Source organism: Schistosoma haematobium, chromosome 1 (assembly GCF_000699445.3).
Source record: "Schistosoma haematobium chromosome 1, whole genome shotgun sequence".
Taxonomy (NCBI): Eukaryota; Metazoa; Platyhelminthes; class Trematoda; order Strigeidida; family Schistosomatidae; genus Schistosoma; species Schistosoma haematobium.
The window spans coordinates 81,035,887-81,051,439 of NC_067196.1; the positions used below are offsets into that span (position 1 = coordinate 81,035,887).

The 15,553-nt window shown below is 33.9% G+C and overlaps 1 protein-coding gene across 2 annotated transcripts in view; it reads left to right on the top strand.

The window, feature by feature from the left end:
- Window positions 1-15,553, top strand: part of USP8_1 (Ubiquitin carboxyl-terminal hydrolase 8) — a 55,991-nt gene that overhangs the window by 26,039 nt on the left and 14,399 nt on the right. Inside the window, exons 10-14 of one of the 2 annotated variants that reach the window (XM_051209819.1) lie at window positions 563-641; window positions 4,767-5,064; window positions 6,523-6,767; window positions 13,247-13,351; window positions 15,205-15,345. In XM_051209819.1, coding sequence (XP_051075281.1) covers window positions 563-641; window positions 4,767-5,064; window positions 6,523-6,767; window positions 13,247-13,351; window positions 15,205-15,345 — 868 coding nt within the window. Of the gene's footprint in view, window positions 1-562; window positions 642-1,731; window positions 5,065-6,522; window positions 10,438-13,246; window positions 13,352-15,204; window positions 15,346-15,553 lie in introns of those variants that run through there. The other variant, XM_051209820.1, reaches the window with a different exon arrangement.

Sequence of the window (15,553 nt, forward strand, 5' to 3'; positions counted from 1 at the left end):
CCTCTCTCTCTCTCTCTCTCTGTTTTCCTTTAACCTTGGGCTTTGAAACTATCTTCTACTTCTTTACGTAAATTCATTCCCTCCTTTTCAATTATATTGTCTATGTTTACCACTAATACTGCTACTACTTTCACTTTTGTGAGATTTGTCTTTATAATTTTATCTCAGTGTCCCGATGTAGTGTAGATACTCAAGACGATGCACCTTTTTATTTTTATGACATGACTTACTAGAGCGGCGGCTTGGTTATCGAGGGACTTGATCTGTGGTTATTATGCTGAAAATTCACCCTGTTTTGAACAACCAATACCACTTGTGTTCACAAAAAATAGTGAGCCTCAAAATCGAATACATAGGCCTGTTCTTTGTAACTAAGTTACGTCACATTGTTATATTAATACTGAGTTAGTGGTTTTTATTTACTAAAAATGAAAATACATTAGTGACTATTTCCCTAAACCGAATGTTTGTTTCATACAAGATGAAAATCCTGGTAGTATTGTGATAATTATCTCATTGATTATTTTCACTATTGTGAAAAACTTATTATTTTTTGTATTAGTTCAACGAATATCCCTTCAAATCTCACTCTCCCATATGGTTCAATAAGAGGCGATGAAGATATAAAAGACAATGTTTGGGTAAGTAGATTTATATAACTTGTTAGCAGACATTGTACAATGCTTAATAATAAAGTGTATGATGAAATACAGACAATTTGAAAGTGTATTTTTTTCAGTCTAATTTAGAAAGCCAGTATCTGTCTAAATGCTATGACGTAACATATGCATACTTGACATCATAACGATTTTTGTTTTGTTTTTTTTGTAGAAGAACCTACGTTTCATGTCTTTCAGGTTTTTTATTCGTGCTAAGATGGTCTTACTTTATTTAGTTATTTTTGCCTTTATCTAGTAAATTATGGTTCGAACACATGAGTAGGTGTAGGCTACCTGGCTGAGTTCTACGTCATTATCGTAGTCAATGGCTAGAGACCTTGATGGGTATGGCTCAGAATCATTCACAATAGCGCATATGCATTTACTATTTGTCATCCTTTGGAAGCTGAGCCTCAATGTCTTTTTATTAGTTTTTCCTTTTCTACACCATGTCCTGTCCTCTATGTGGTACATGCTACTTATGCTGACAGATATACATAGTATGTAGCAGCAATTGGAAGTGGAATTCTTACCAGAAAAAGATTGAATTAAAGAGGACAGCAAGGGAAATTGAGAGTAATTGTAATAACAACAGAATTGGAAGAATCATGAAGTACGTACAAGCCAACTGAAGGAAGAAGTGCAAATAATGAATTGAATATATGGTTTTCAAATTTTATGACAGCACTTTGTAATTTTGCATTAAATAATAAAATTTGTTTTCCCCGTCTGATTTCTCGTTCACTACACTATTACTGATACTGTCGCTACTTCTGCTACCTTAGAACTTTTCTTGATAATTTTATATAGCCATGTTAATGTGAACTTTAACTAATGCGTCAGGTTCTACGTCGCACATGACTGATCATCTGACATACTCTGTCTGGCTATTGATACCTTAATAACTTTAAGGTTTTAATACCACAGCGACCGTTGCTATTCCCTGATTGGTCACTTTCCCTTTCAGTTTGCTATTGGTGATATGTTCACAAGGTCATTATAATTACTTCGTAAACGAAATTGTTGTATCACATTATGAATTTATTTTTGCAATATTAAAATCCTCATTAAAGTCATGTCTTCTCTTTATCTCATATGTCTATGGATTATTAACGTTGATGTGTTGATATGTATTAGTTAATCATTCTGTTTGGTTCTCGTAAATCCAGTTTCGTATTTTATTTATTTCTTTGAACACAAATATTGGTACAAGAGGGCACCAAATATGTATGCGCCACACAAAACAATGAGAATTCGAAGAGAGAAAAAGAAGAAAAAAACAATAACGAACAGATTGGTGTAAGATAGTGTAATGAGAATAATAATAGTAATAATGGGGGAAACGGAAGGGTACAACCAGAAGAATTCTTTCAGTTAAGGAAGAAACAAACAATTTTATTTGTGAAGAAAGTAAAAGAAGGTTACAGCAGGATCACCATTGGCTCCTATTCTGAGCCAGATCTGGTAACGTCTCTAGCCACTGTGTTGCACCATCTCTCGGACCCCAACCAGGGAGTTGTGAAGGACCAACAGAAGTCAGCCGAACCTCTGCATTAGTAACATGGTGTTACCACTGGATGTCAGCAATCCTTCGGAGACAACGATGATCGAATACAGAGAGTCGTTTAACGTCCTCAACTCGGAGAGGCCAGGTTTCACAAGCATAGAGCGGAACTGCTCTCACCGACGCGTTGTAGATCCGACCTTTTACAACCAGACTGACATTATGAAGACGCCAAAGATGGTCCAGATTGGCATAAGCCGCTCTGGCTTTCACCATACGTGCATTGGTCTCATCACTCACGCCACCACCAGCACCTGTGCAGCTACCTAGATACACGAACTTCTCGACTACTTCTATCTGCTCACCATCCAGGGTGAGTAGAGGATTACAGTCCTGCCAGTCTTGTAGAAGTACTTTGCACTTCGAAGGTGCAAAGCTCATACCATACCTACGGACACTGATTGCCAACTGATTAAGTGTGGATTGTATGGCTTGGGCATTATCGCACAGTAAGACAATACCATCGCATATTCAAGGTCGAGAAGTCTTTCTCCAGGCAACAGATCCACACCGCCATTACTTACATCCATCAGAGCTGTTTCCAGAATGTTATCGATGGCAAGGTTGAAGAGGAATGTTGAGATTGGGCAATTCTGTCTAACCCCACTGCTTGAATGGGACAATGGAGAGAGGTGGTTGTATGCCCTCACTCTACCCGAGGTGTTTGTATATAGGGCTTTTAGGATGTTAGTAAACTTCTCAGGCACACCCTTCTTCAATAGATAATCCCAGAGAACAGTCCTATCCAATTATTTTCCATAAAATTTGAAAGGATTCAGAGTTGAACATTAAATTTTTTTTCAAATATTTGTACTAACATGCAAACTTGAAAAAAGATTTTTATTTTATTTTGATAATGTTAATTATTCAGAAATGCTAAGTGACCGCTTAACTAACATATTATCATTATGTTTAAAGTTATACTGCGAAGTACACTGTTTATATTAATGAGTTATGAGTATCCAAGCCCTACTACTCACAAACTACGTGCGAAAAATCGATTATCTTGTTAAAGTTGGTCGTATTGGTTGCCTATTTACTATAACCTCACAAATTCATATTTTTGGATATTTTATGTATATCTAATACTATTATTGTTTCCTTGTTGATCTACACCACCTTTTTACTTTTGTTAACTTGTTTTATTATTCACATGACTTAGTCATAGAAAGTGTTTATAAGTGCTTTTTCACAATAACTTCAGTATAATTAAGTTGTGATTAACAATTAATAATACTTGCATGTGTTAAATGCAATGTTTACGAGAAATTCAACCAGAATAAGTCATAGGATAATACTTTCCTTCTCGATCATTGAAAACTTCACCCTTAAAACTGACTCACTAGCATCCTTGGTGATTACTTAGAAGAATTTTCAGATTTTTTGTTATAAATACTCATACTTTTTACGCTTTAAAATCTTCGGTCGGGACTACAATGAACTTATGTCTTTTTTCTTCGTCTTAATTGTTGGGACGGAATTAAGAGTTATTATTGGGGTATCGTGCTTATTTCAGTAGTGTTTTATGTTATCACGTTAAATTTTCAAATCATTTATTCGAGTTATTCGCATGATAGTTTACGTATAGAATGTAATTTTTAACTAATGAAACACCGTCCACACCACTGACTCAAATTCAATACAGCCGAATTTCAGGAAAATACGATTTACATACTGTTGCACTATCTTAATAATCATTACCTTAAATAAATAGATTATTGCTTCTTTTTGAGCGAAAAAAATATAAGACTTATCACACCCAAACATCATATCAAAGTTAATCTATTAATAAAAATATGGTGGATAACAATCTAAATTCGTTCATTGTTACAATCCTAATTGTCACATTTTTAGGCATCACCTACACTATCACATAAATTGTAGATAAAGTTAGGAGAAAGTAATTCTATGATGTAAAGATTGAAGACAATTTACAAATCTATTGATAAACACACACTTTGCTAACGAGTTCCAAATATTACGAAACCCAGGATCAAGATTTCCTGTCGACTATCTCCAACCACTGTCTTGCATCTCAACACCGTACATGCGATGTTGAGTCACTTAGACTAGTGGCCGCATTGCAACTTAATCGATAGAATTCAATCTGCACTACGAACGACCTGATACACATGGGATTATTAACAATTAATCAATCAATCGTAAATTAGAACTCTGTCAAACACTTAATAATAAGCGTATATTGTATTTACAATATTCCTTTCTTTTGTTGAATTAGCAACATATTTTTATATTCGCATTCTTTCTGAAAGCCTTATTCCTCGTATATTCTGCTAAAAGAGAATGTAGCTCAAAATTATGCATCCATCAGATATAATCCGCAGGTTTATTCATATTTTGTTGTCAAAGTTGTGATAATAGACACGGAGTGTTGTTTGTTGATATTCCTCTTGAATTCAAATTCACTTTTCCAAGTCTAAAAGTTATAGGAGTTGGAAATTTTAACAAATCTACCAGAAAAGTCTTATTCTAGCACTACCCTTTTTTCAGTTTTTTAAAGTTTATTATATTCACATTTTTAGAAACTATCTGATGATAATTTGGATGAAGAACCTCTTGCCTACTGTGACTACCATGATAAACTACATCCTGATAGCACGTTGTTGAACAAATTATCCGGGCAAATTATAGAAAATACAGTTAATAGATCAAATGGTCCTTATGCAAATCCATGGAAAGCATCTTTATCTATGTCACCTAGTAGTGTTTCACTTCAATCTGTGCCAAGTATTCCTCCATCTGAAACTAAACCAACAAATGTTTTACATTCTCATTCATCCCTAACATCATTTAATCAGTCAGATGTTCCAAATAATCAAGGTGAGAAGGTTTTTACAAATGAACCTCTGCTGTGTGCATATAATTCCGTTACTGTATTATTTATCAGTTCACAGATATCATACCACAATGCTAATTGAAAATGTTTCAAAAATACTGAATAAGCAGTTATTCCAGTCTTTACCTTACAAGTTGACAGTATCATCAAGCAGAGAAAATGTTTTCCCGGAAACCTTCAATCTTATGAAATGTTATTCTCATTTGTGTTCTTTGTTCAAGTAAATTTAATACCGATTTTATGTGTATGTGAAGTGGTTAAAGGTGGCAAATAGACATTTACGAATAAAATCTCGGTAATATCGAACAACTGATATCAGATGAACAAAATGTAGTGATCGAAATCCAAAATAATAGTAACGTTTAATACGGTGATTACTGGGTTCAAGTCTTAATGACAACATCAGATTAGGACGTGCCGACCAATTATACTGATGGGTTTCAGAAATGACAAATTACATGTAATAATTTCCACTTTTCATAGCTATCAAATTTAATCAAGTCATTTACTAAAGCGCGATACACGGTTATATATTTTGGCTAGTCTGGTAATCGATGTTATTTTAATGTTTAGTCCAAGACTACATCATGTAAAAAATGATATGGCTTGATTATGAAATAGTAAAGCGGGTTGAATCCTAAGTTGTTCATGTAATCAGATTACTACTAATAAAAGTAATACAAAAATCTGTGAATAATAACAACGATGACATTAGTTTTAGAATAAAATAAATTTAAGTCGTGAAAGTACAAAAGGCGGAGGTTGTACGTACATTAATTAAATTAGCTCACCATTTAATTGAAATGGCCATGAACGTCTTAGGGCCTGACGTTGAGCTACTTAAATGAAGAGAAAGAACATTTTACGTTGGTTCAGAGATCCGATTTTTCAATCCAAACACTTTTTACTTCCTTTGTTGAGCGGACTTTAAGTCTCGAAGACTTCAACAAAAATTACCAAGTCGGTGAACCGTTAAAGATATTTGTTTTATGTCGGCATTTTAGACTATTTATTTACTTTGAACTTGATCACTCGTTTGGATCGTGTGTTTGGATATATGACTGTAGATCCCAATGAAAACAAACTCTCCGTAAGACTATAAAAAAACAACTTGCTAATTCATTTCATTAAATGTATAGTTAAAAATACAATAATGATTTTTAAATACTAATTTGTGGTACTTTACGATCCACTGTCATAACTAACGAAAATACAGTCATTCATATCTTGGTGTTTAAGTAATTAGTGCTGAGATTTTCACCCGTCAAAGTGAAATGGTGTGTACACTAATTTCTTTTCATCAATCATAAAAAACACTATTCCGGGGATTTTTAATAATAACATTTCATAATTTTTTTCCAAGTTATTTAATTACTAAAACCTTTCTTCAATTTATATATCCTATGTTATATGTCGATTTATGTATATATTATTCATTTTAGCTATTCACCAAACACGTACTAATGGTTTACGTAATCTAGGGAATACGTGTTATATAAATTCTGTAGTACAAAGTCTGTCTCATACTAGAGCATTAGTTCATTACTTTCTGGATGGTTTTCATGAACGTCAAGCTGTCGTGTCAAATCGTCTTGGTTATGGTGGTGAAATTGTAAAACATTTTGAAATGCTACTCTCAGCGTTGTATAACCAACCTAATCAGGATGCTGAATTGTATAAATTTAGGGTAAGTAAAAAAATTGTTTATTATCTAATGTATTCTATGTCTATTTGCTTATTGTAGGTAGTTTTCTTTTCATACACTTTTTTGTTTGTTTAAAATAATAATAACTAGCAAGGATCCGTTCACATTTAGTCATAGAGTAGTTAGACTATTTCCTCTTACTTTTTGTTGTTGATCGATTAATGTCATCATTCAAGTATGGATGTGAATCTCACCAATAGTCACTTGAAAACAGTGTAAGACTAGACATAGTTGTACATCCCAAGTTTCCACATTTTGATTGGCAAACAAAAAGAAAAGTAATAAAACCGAGAAGAGTTAGTGAAAAGTTAAACACTTGGAAATTTAATCACAATTATAGCACTAGATTAGTACAATGTCCTTACTACTCATTGAAGCACGTTGGTCTATTACGGGTGACCGCAAGTTTGACCACGAACGAAGATTATTACTTAATGAAATTGTGCAAAGTTTACATAAAGACCGAGAGGTCTGATGAGTTAGGAACATCAGCTGCATCTGGTAACAACTGAAAACTCTTCCAATTCATCCAAATCACTGGAAGAGAGCGGCCTGGTGTAAAACAATCTGTGAAGATGACGAGACGCAAATCAATAACATGTACCAACGTCTTGGATTTCGGAATATTGGTTTCCGTCATACTTCGAAGATTGTTCAAAACTCGAGAAAGATTAACTCGCTAGGGAGGCTGGTTGTCATTCTGGTCGAGGATGTACTGATCGTATTATGATCCTATGCTAAATGTTAGAACGCCGTCATACTTATTAAAATCCAACAATCCTAGCATTTCTTGAAATCAGAACCGCCGTCGATTAAGTTGAACAGGATTGTTTTCTGGGTCTGTCTTTTGAAGAAGAGTGTGCCTGAGAAGTTTACTGACGAATTGGCATAGCCCTATACACAGACGCCTCAAACGGAATGAGGGCATACGACCACCTCTATCCACTGTTCCTTTCGAGCAATGTGGTTAGGTGGTGTTGCCTAACCCCACCATTTCTCTTCCCCTTTGCCATCGATGACGTACTGGAAACAGTTCTGATGGATATAGGTGATGGTGGTATGGATCTGTTACCTGGAGAAAAACCTCTCGACCTTGAGTATGCGAGTGATATTTGTTTACTGTACGTTTACACACAAGCTAAACAAATCGAACATAGACAGTTGATTATAAATGTCCTTAGGCATGGCATGTGTTTCTCAGCTTGTAAATGCACAGTACTCTTATAAGACTGACAAGAGCCTATGGCTACACTCACTGTTGATAGTGAGCAGTTAGAATTAGTCGAACAGTTCGTGTGTTTGAGTGGTTGTGTAAGTGTTGGTCGTGGCGTGAGTGGTGAGATGGATCTAAATATAATGAAAGACAGTGAGTGTTATGTCAGTGTGATCTATCTTTGGCGTTTTAGTGATCTTAGTTCGACCGTAATAGTGAGTAGCGAAAATAATTGTTTTTAATTCAACCAACGTTAAATAAGAGTTAATTAATTGGTCTAATATACTATTTAATGATATTCCTTAGATTAATTATTATTTTGATTCGATATAGAGTACATATCTGAGTAGTCGAGTTTCAGTAGAATGGTAGTATTGAGTAAAATGCTTAAACTAGGATAGGGGAAGCGAGATTCTTAAATACGACTGGTTAATTATAAAGATTCAGAGACCTGGTTAAAATTCTTAACCACTATAAGAATATTGCAAAACTGCCACAACAGTGGATGACATACTTTCTTTCTCGTCTGTTCTCTGAAGAAATGGGAGGCAGTCAAAATGAAACTCATTGGTCAGATATTTTATGTTGAATATTAATAGGAAACGTTTGAAGATAAAAAAAATAATTGAGGATATATTTGTCAAATATTCATAAGTTAAACGAATATGTAGATAAATAAAACATGCCAATTGAAGTATCGATCAGGCTTCTGTTAAAGATTTTATTAAGGTTCTGAATGATAAATTGACTCTGTGAAAAATATATAAAACCTCACGTCGAATTATAGATGATGCATGCCATCTGACTTTATTTCCATAATTTATTTGTATTGTTATTTGAAGACATAAATATTGGTGCAAGGGGGCACCAGATATATGTGCGCCACACAAAACAATGAGAATGTGAATAGGAAAAGAAAGCAAGGTGCGTATAAGAAAAAAGTAACAATAGCGAACACAGCTTAGTGTATAGTAGTGTAATGAGAATAATAATAGTAATAATGGGGGAAACGGAAGGGTACAACCAGAAGAATTCTTTCAGTTAAGGAAGAAACAAACAATTTTATTTGTGAAGAAAGTAAAAGAAGGTTACAGCAGGATCACCATTGGCTCCTATTCTGAGCCAGATCTGGTAACGTCTCTAGCCACTGTGTTGCACCATCTCTCGGACCCCAACCAGGGAGTTGTGAAGGACCAACAGAAGTCAGCCGAACCTCTGCATTAGTAACATGGTGTTACCACTGGATGTCAGCAATCCTTCGGAGACAACGATGATCGAATACAGAGAGTCGTTTAACGTCCTCAACTCGGAGAGGCCAGGTTTCACAAGCATAGAGCGGAACTGCTCTCACCGACGCGTTGTAGATCCGACCTTTTACAACCAGACTGACATTATGAAGACGCCAAAGATGGTCCAGATTGGCATAAGCCGCTCTGGCTTTCACCATACGTGCATTGGTCTCATCACTCACGCCACCACCAGCACCTGTGCAGCTACCTAGATACACGAACTTCTCGACTACTTCTATCTGCTCACCATCCAGGGTGAGTAGAGGATTACAGTCCTGCCAGTCTTGTAGAAGTACTTTGCACTTCGAAGGTGCAAAGCTCATACCATACCTACGGACACTGATTGCCAACTGATTAAGTGTGGATTGTATGGCTTGGGCATTATCGCACAGTAAGACAATACCATCGCATATTCAAGGTCGAGAAGTCTTTCTCCAGGCAACAGATCCACACCGCCATTACTTACATCCATCAGAGCTGTTTCCAGAATGTTATCGATGGCAAGGTTGAAGAGGAATGTTGAGATTGGGCAATTCTGTCTAACCCCACTGCTTGAATGGGACAATGGAGAGAGGTGGTTGTATGCCCTCACTCTACCCGAGGTGTTTGTATATAGGGCTTTTAGGATGTTAGTAAACTTCTCAGGCACACCCTTCTTCAATAGATAATCCCAGAGAACAGTCCTATCCAATTATTTTCCATAAAATTTGAAAGGATTCAGAGTTGAACATTAAATTTTTTTTCAAATATTTGTACTAACATGCAAACTTGAAAAAAGATTTTTATTTTATTTTGATAATGTTAATTATTCAGAAATGCTATGTCCCGTCTAGACATTCAAACATTTAATTTAATTTAAACAGATTACTATATTTTCATCTGTTCGAATCACTAAATTATTCAGGAAGTCGTAAATAATTCAAACCACCACAACGACATCAAGGTGATATAAGAATCAAAGAAGTCCTAATAATAGTAATAGTAATAATAATATCACTCGTAGGAGAGCATCAAATGTAGAATACATTTGTCGAATGGAATGAATATAATCAAGTTATTATAAGTGTGGAATAATTCTATGATCACAGTGTATAGGATGGTAATGAAAGTATACCGCTGCTAACATTTCAATAGTCAATGACTTCATAAGGTGATGTTATATTATCGTCTGTTTATATGTAGATTTTTCTTTAAATCACCAGTACATGTCAATTTTGGAAGTGACTGAGTATTCGTAAATTTTACAAATGACTAATGTTGATGAATATCGGTAGTTGCTTTAAACAATTTACGATTTTCATTCATTACTTACAAGTATATATTTGCGTACTTACAAGCGTTCCATAATTTTGACCAATTATTCAAGTTTTAAAACCATTAAATAGCAAAAAATTAACGATTTTGTAACTCGTTCAACAAGTGTAGGTTTACTAAGTTTCAAGCCCCAATTTCTATTATGCCTAGTTATACTTACTACCCAACTCGCCCAGTCGAAATCAAACCTGTATTCTGTTAGTTAGTTGAGAACCAAGTACACAAAAGATAACTGATCTATATTTAAAATTGTTATCTGATAAGACCACAACAATTTGTATATATTTTTAATCACCTTGTGATTACAACAAAAGAAATGATTCAATAATTTACTTTGTCTAATTTAACATCATAAGAAATCACCTAATATTGAGTGATTCAGATCATTTATTTATTTATTTGAACACATGAATACTGGTACAAGGGGACACCAGAAACATATGCGCAGCACAAAGCTCATTTGATTTGTGTGAGGGCTGTGATACTGCCCGGGTGCTCAAACCGAAGCAGGTGGTTTTCTTAGGGGGCCACACCCGGAGCATTTGACCTAAAGGTCTGATCCACAAGGCAATGGAACAACGTAAGGATATGCAGTCTCATGGTAGCCGGTGACCAACAATTGGTTCATACTCCATTTGTTCCTTCAGGTTCCTGAAGCCCATGTGCACCGTTGGTTTGGAATCAGGTTTTTCCAACTCCCCTAAGTGGACTCTCCGTGTTCACCAACCCGTTTAAAGCGCCGGACATTCGCTTTTCGTCCTCTCAGTTCCGTAAACAACACCCTCGCCACGAAAAGGCAGTGAATAGGACTTCCCTGGCAGAGGCTATATATGCGTGGCCATGTGAGAGCATTTCGATAGGGGTAGATTCAGATCATATCGCAGTATAATTCAAAATTTGTAGTATAGAGTAACTCTTCATCTTTATCAGCCAACAGTTTAAAATGTTAATTTCTTACAAACTAATATAAAATATCATTTAAAAAATGAACTATTTTAAACTTTACTGTTGTTGTAATTTATTCAGTTTAATGTTTTAGAACAAATTTTTCAATAAGATCATTTTCTCAATAAAATTATTTTCTTTCCAAGTTCATATTAGAAAGTAGTCATCTTTGTAAAATATACAAACCATTGTTTTTATTTTCTTTATATGAACATATCTAAAGTTTGTTTAACATTTATCTAAATTTTATTCAGTAGCATATTATTATTATTATTATTATTATTATTATTATTATTATTATTATTATTATCGGTAGTGTGTGTGTTGTGTTGCTTTTTCTTGTCTAATTGCGAAAAAAAACGTTGAATGGTACCTTGATAAAATTGAAGTCAATGTCGTTTGTTTTGTACGCTGATTATGATAATAACAGGAGCGATTTCAGGTTGAATAATTTCTATATAATAACTATTTATGCAGATAAAATATAGTATGCTTTTGAAATTTAATGTCTTTAAATAAGATACCAAAGGCTCATATTTATTTAATGAAGATTAGGTAAATACTACAAGTACCTTTGTAGTGTGGATACGTCTAAAATAGTGTGATAATCACTCCGGATGTAATTGGCCTGTGAATACGTTGGATATTAATTAAAAAACTTATTGAAACAGAAAATCAAAACACATCAGTTCTGTGGTAAATTATCTAGTAATATTTCATTACAGTTAATTGTATTTGCTGAAGTCGCTCATCCAGTGAATGGTTATGTGTTACTAGTCAAAGCTTTTTTAAATCATATCTAACATATTGATGTTTATTATCCAAGATGATATACATAGTATACTTCCAATTATACACACAGCAAAAAACTGGTTCCATTACTATTAGCTTAGTTTTGTTACCAAGCCGCAACAATACTTCCAAACCAACCATGATTGTCGCATAAAAGACTGTTGTGCAAGTGTAAATCTAACTGCACATATTAAACTGATGTATACTCGGTATTTGACACTTTCAACCTACTATCATAGTAAATCTAAATATGCTCTAGATAAATGTTTGGGACTATGACTTTCGTTTATTAAACGTTAACTATACAGAATATAAACATTTTTACTTTCCGATGATCTTCCATATTCTGTGGTCTATAGTTGTGTTGTTGATAAACATAACTCAATAAGGCAAGGATTTATCAAACAAAAAGGGAAAAGTCACCATAGAAAAATATACATTGTTTTCATGAGTTTTTTACTGCATAGATATGCAGTTTTATTTTGATTCAATCTTGATTGAGTTTAACTGACCAATAGTCATAAGGTTAAAAAGTATCAACCACATACTTAACTCTTAATAGAGCAAAGATCAATCCACTCTTTATAAATAAACTTCTCTGAAGCTTATATTTTAATGAGAACTGGTCACAGACTGTCTCGACAATTGTCATATTTTTTCTGGTTAGCGTTTTTTTAGCTAGTTAGTTTTCTACGGGATGGGGTCGCTAAACCTATACCCCACCCTCTTCCTTTTATCCGGGTTTGGGACCAGCAGTAGCCCCAGAGGGGCTAATTTTCTAAACTCATAATTTCCTCTTCATCATACCATAAACTGAAAACAATAATTATGTTTCATTTATTTTCTTTTTAATCGATTTGAATTGAAAATGTAAATTACATATTTTTTTATTCTCGTTATCATCTTAGTCGGCTGTTGCAAAACATCAATCTAAATTCTCTAGTAATGATCAACAAGATAGTTTAGAATTTCTACTCTTTTTATTGGATGGCCTACATGAAGATCTTAATGAAGTGAGTGTGGATCATTTTATTTTCTTTTAATTATTGTTAATTTTCATATTAAAACAAAATCTCCGAACTTTGTGAATTAAGAGCAGCAAGTGAGACTATCAAGTTTCCTGCAATTACTGTTAATGATAGAAATAACGTCAATCGTGTTATTAACATATGAGAACCTGTCTAGATCTTAAGTGAGATAATGTAGTAAAATATTGAATCTAACAAGACCCGACCATTCTAATCCCCCTTCTAGACCTCATATCTTGTAAATATCTTCTTTCTCTTCACTGGTGTAAAGTATGGAAAATGTAAATGACATACATTCATGTCAGATCTTATATTATTTATGACTAGTCGTTCTCACGTGGCTCTAATTGTCATCAAACAATAAAGTCCGACAAATTAACTAGCATGAAAAAATAACTTAGATTAATGACTGGTGAATCGATTTCTCATTCAATCAAAATCGACAAACCTTAGTAAGTATAAAATTATAGACTATATTCATAATATGTGGTGTAATTCAAGAAATTTGTAAATATTTATCTATCAACCTGCATTATACTTATTGTGTAGAGTTACAGATTATATAAAACGAAGCAGTCCGTTCAACCTGAACATACAATTTAACGACTGTACAGCAAGTTCTATCCCTTTTGGGTACTTTGATATGTAACATACTATACATAATGTAGTGTTTATTGACTTTAACAGTATTTTATGAGACAAAAGTTCTTTCGAAATCACATCTTTCTTACTCGCATATGGTTTTCGTCATAGTTATATCTTTATGTAATAGTTGTCGATCTATCTGTCTATCTATCTAATGACATCAGATCTTGTATCACATTAAGAATCTCTCCCATCGCCCTTACTAAGTGTCCAACTTACATAGCATTACAACAGTTAACAAGAGCAAAAAATGTATATTTCATCTTTATTGTTTGTTTAATCACTCTGTGAAAAGGTGACATGTTTTTAAAAGTAATTTTCAAAATATATCCATAATCAGTTGTTGAGGCTCAAATTGACTGTATTAATTTTTTTACAAATCTACGTGTTGTTTGGTTTTATGACTAGGTATTTGCATACTAATAAACTATCAGCATAAAGTGTAAAAATATTTGTATTCCAAATCATACTGTCACTTTACTCCTAAACTTCGGTTTTTTATGTTTTATATGAAATGTTTTTATCGCATTGATCATCCTATTCCTGAATTTAGCTTAACAGGGTTTTCTACTTCTGACTGCATCTGCTACCTTTGTTTGGTGGTCGGGTTTGCATATCCTGATAATCTAATTAAGATATAGTGGCTGAAACACTCGTTTCTTTAAGTCCTACTATCCCAGTCAGGTTATTTAGAGAGCAGTGAGACTAAAAGTGGAAAACTCCAGGGTCCAAGAGCGATGTCGTGCTCTCAATTGTATTGAAGTGTGATTGGAGTAATGCTTTTTCCTTAGACAACCAGAATAGGCAACTATACAGCTTCCTCACAACACAAGTTAAGAGTTAAAAGCAATTGACCCTAAAACTGGCATACCTCACCTTACTCCTCGGATTTCAATTACCGACGATGAGGCCTTTAAAACACAAGGTTAACTTGCCTAGAACTACTCACAGCAAGAGCGTGTTTGATAGGTCTCATTCAATTAATCCTTGTACACTGCGGTAACCCTTGTATATTGTCAAGACCCCTCTCCTAATTCAGTTTCCTTTTCAGATATCTCAATAACAGGTTTTCTTTCATAATACGTGAAACCTGAAAGTGACAACTGCCCTCGAGATTAAGTTTCAACTAATATACTATCTGTCAAATGCATATATTTTCTGTACTGTCTTCATTTTTCCACCTTTTTTTCAAGGCTCGTTCAGAAAAAAACAATGCAACAAAGCTTAAACACAATGAATCAATGGTTGAATATACTTCTAGTCATGAACAAGCAGAAGCTGCATGGATTCAACATAAAGATCTCAATAATTCAATTATAGTCTCTTCATTTCAAGTAATACTATTTATTTTATTGTTTTATTACTTACTACTTTAAATCTACTTATGAATAGTTTTACTGCTTTTTGTTTAGATTTTATACTTTAATTCACCCTTACTCAATGATGGAAGATTTTTTTGAATCATGTGTGTTTATTCTAAGAAAATCAAAAACAATCTGACTTACTAAATCAATGTATTCGTCTTTGAAGTATATATTATTT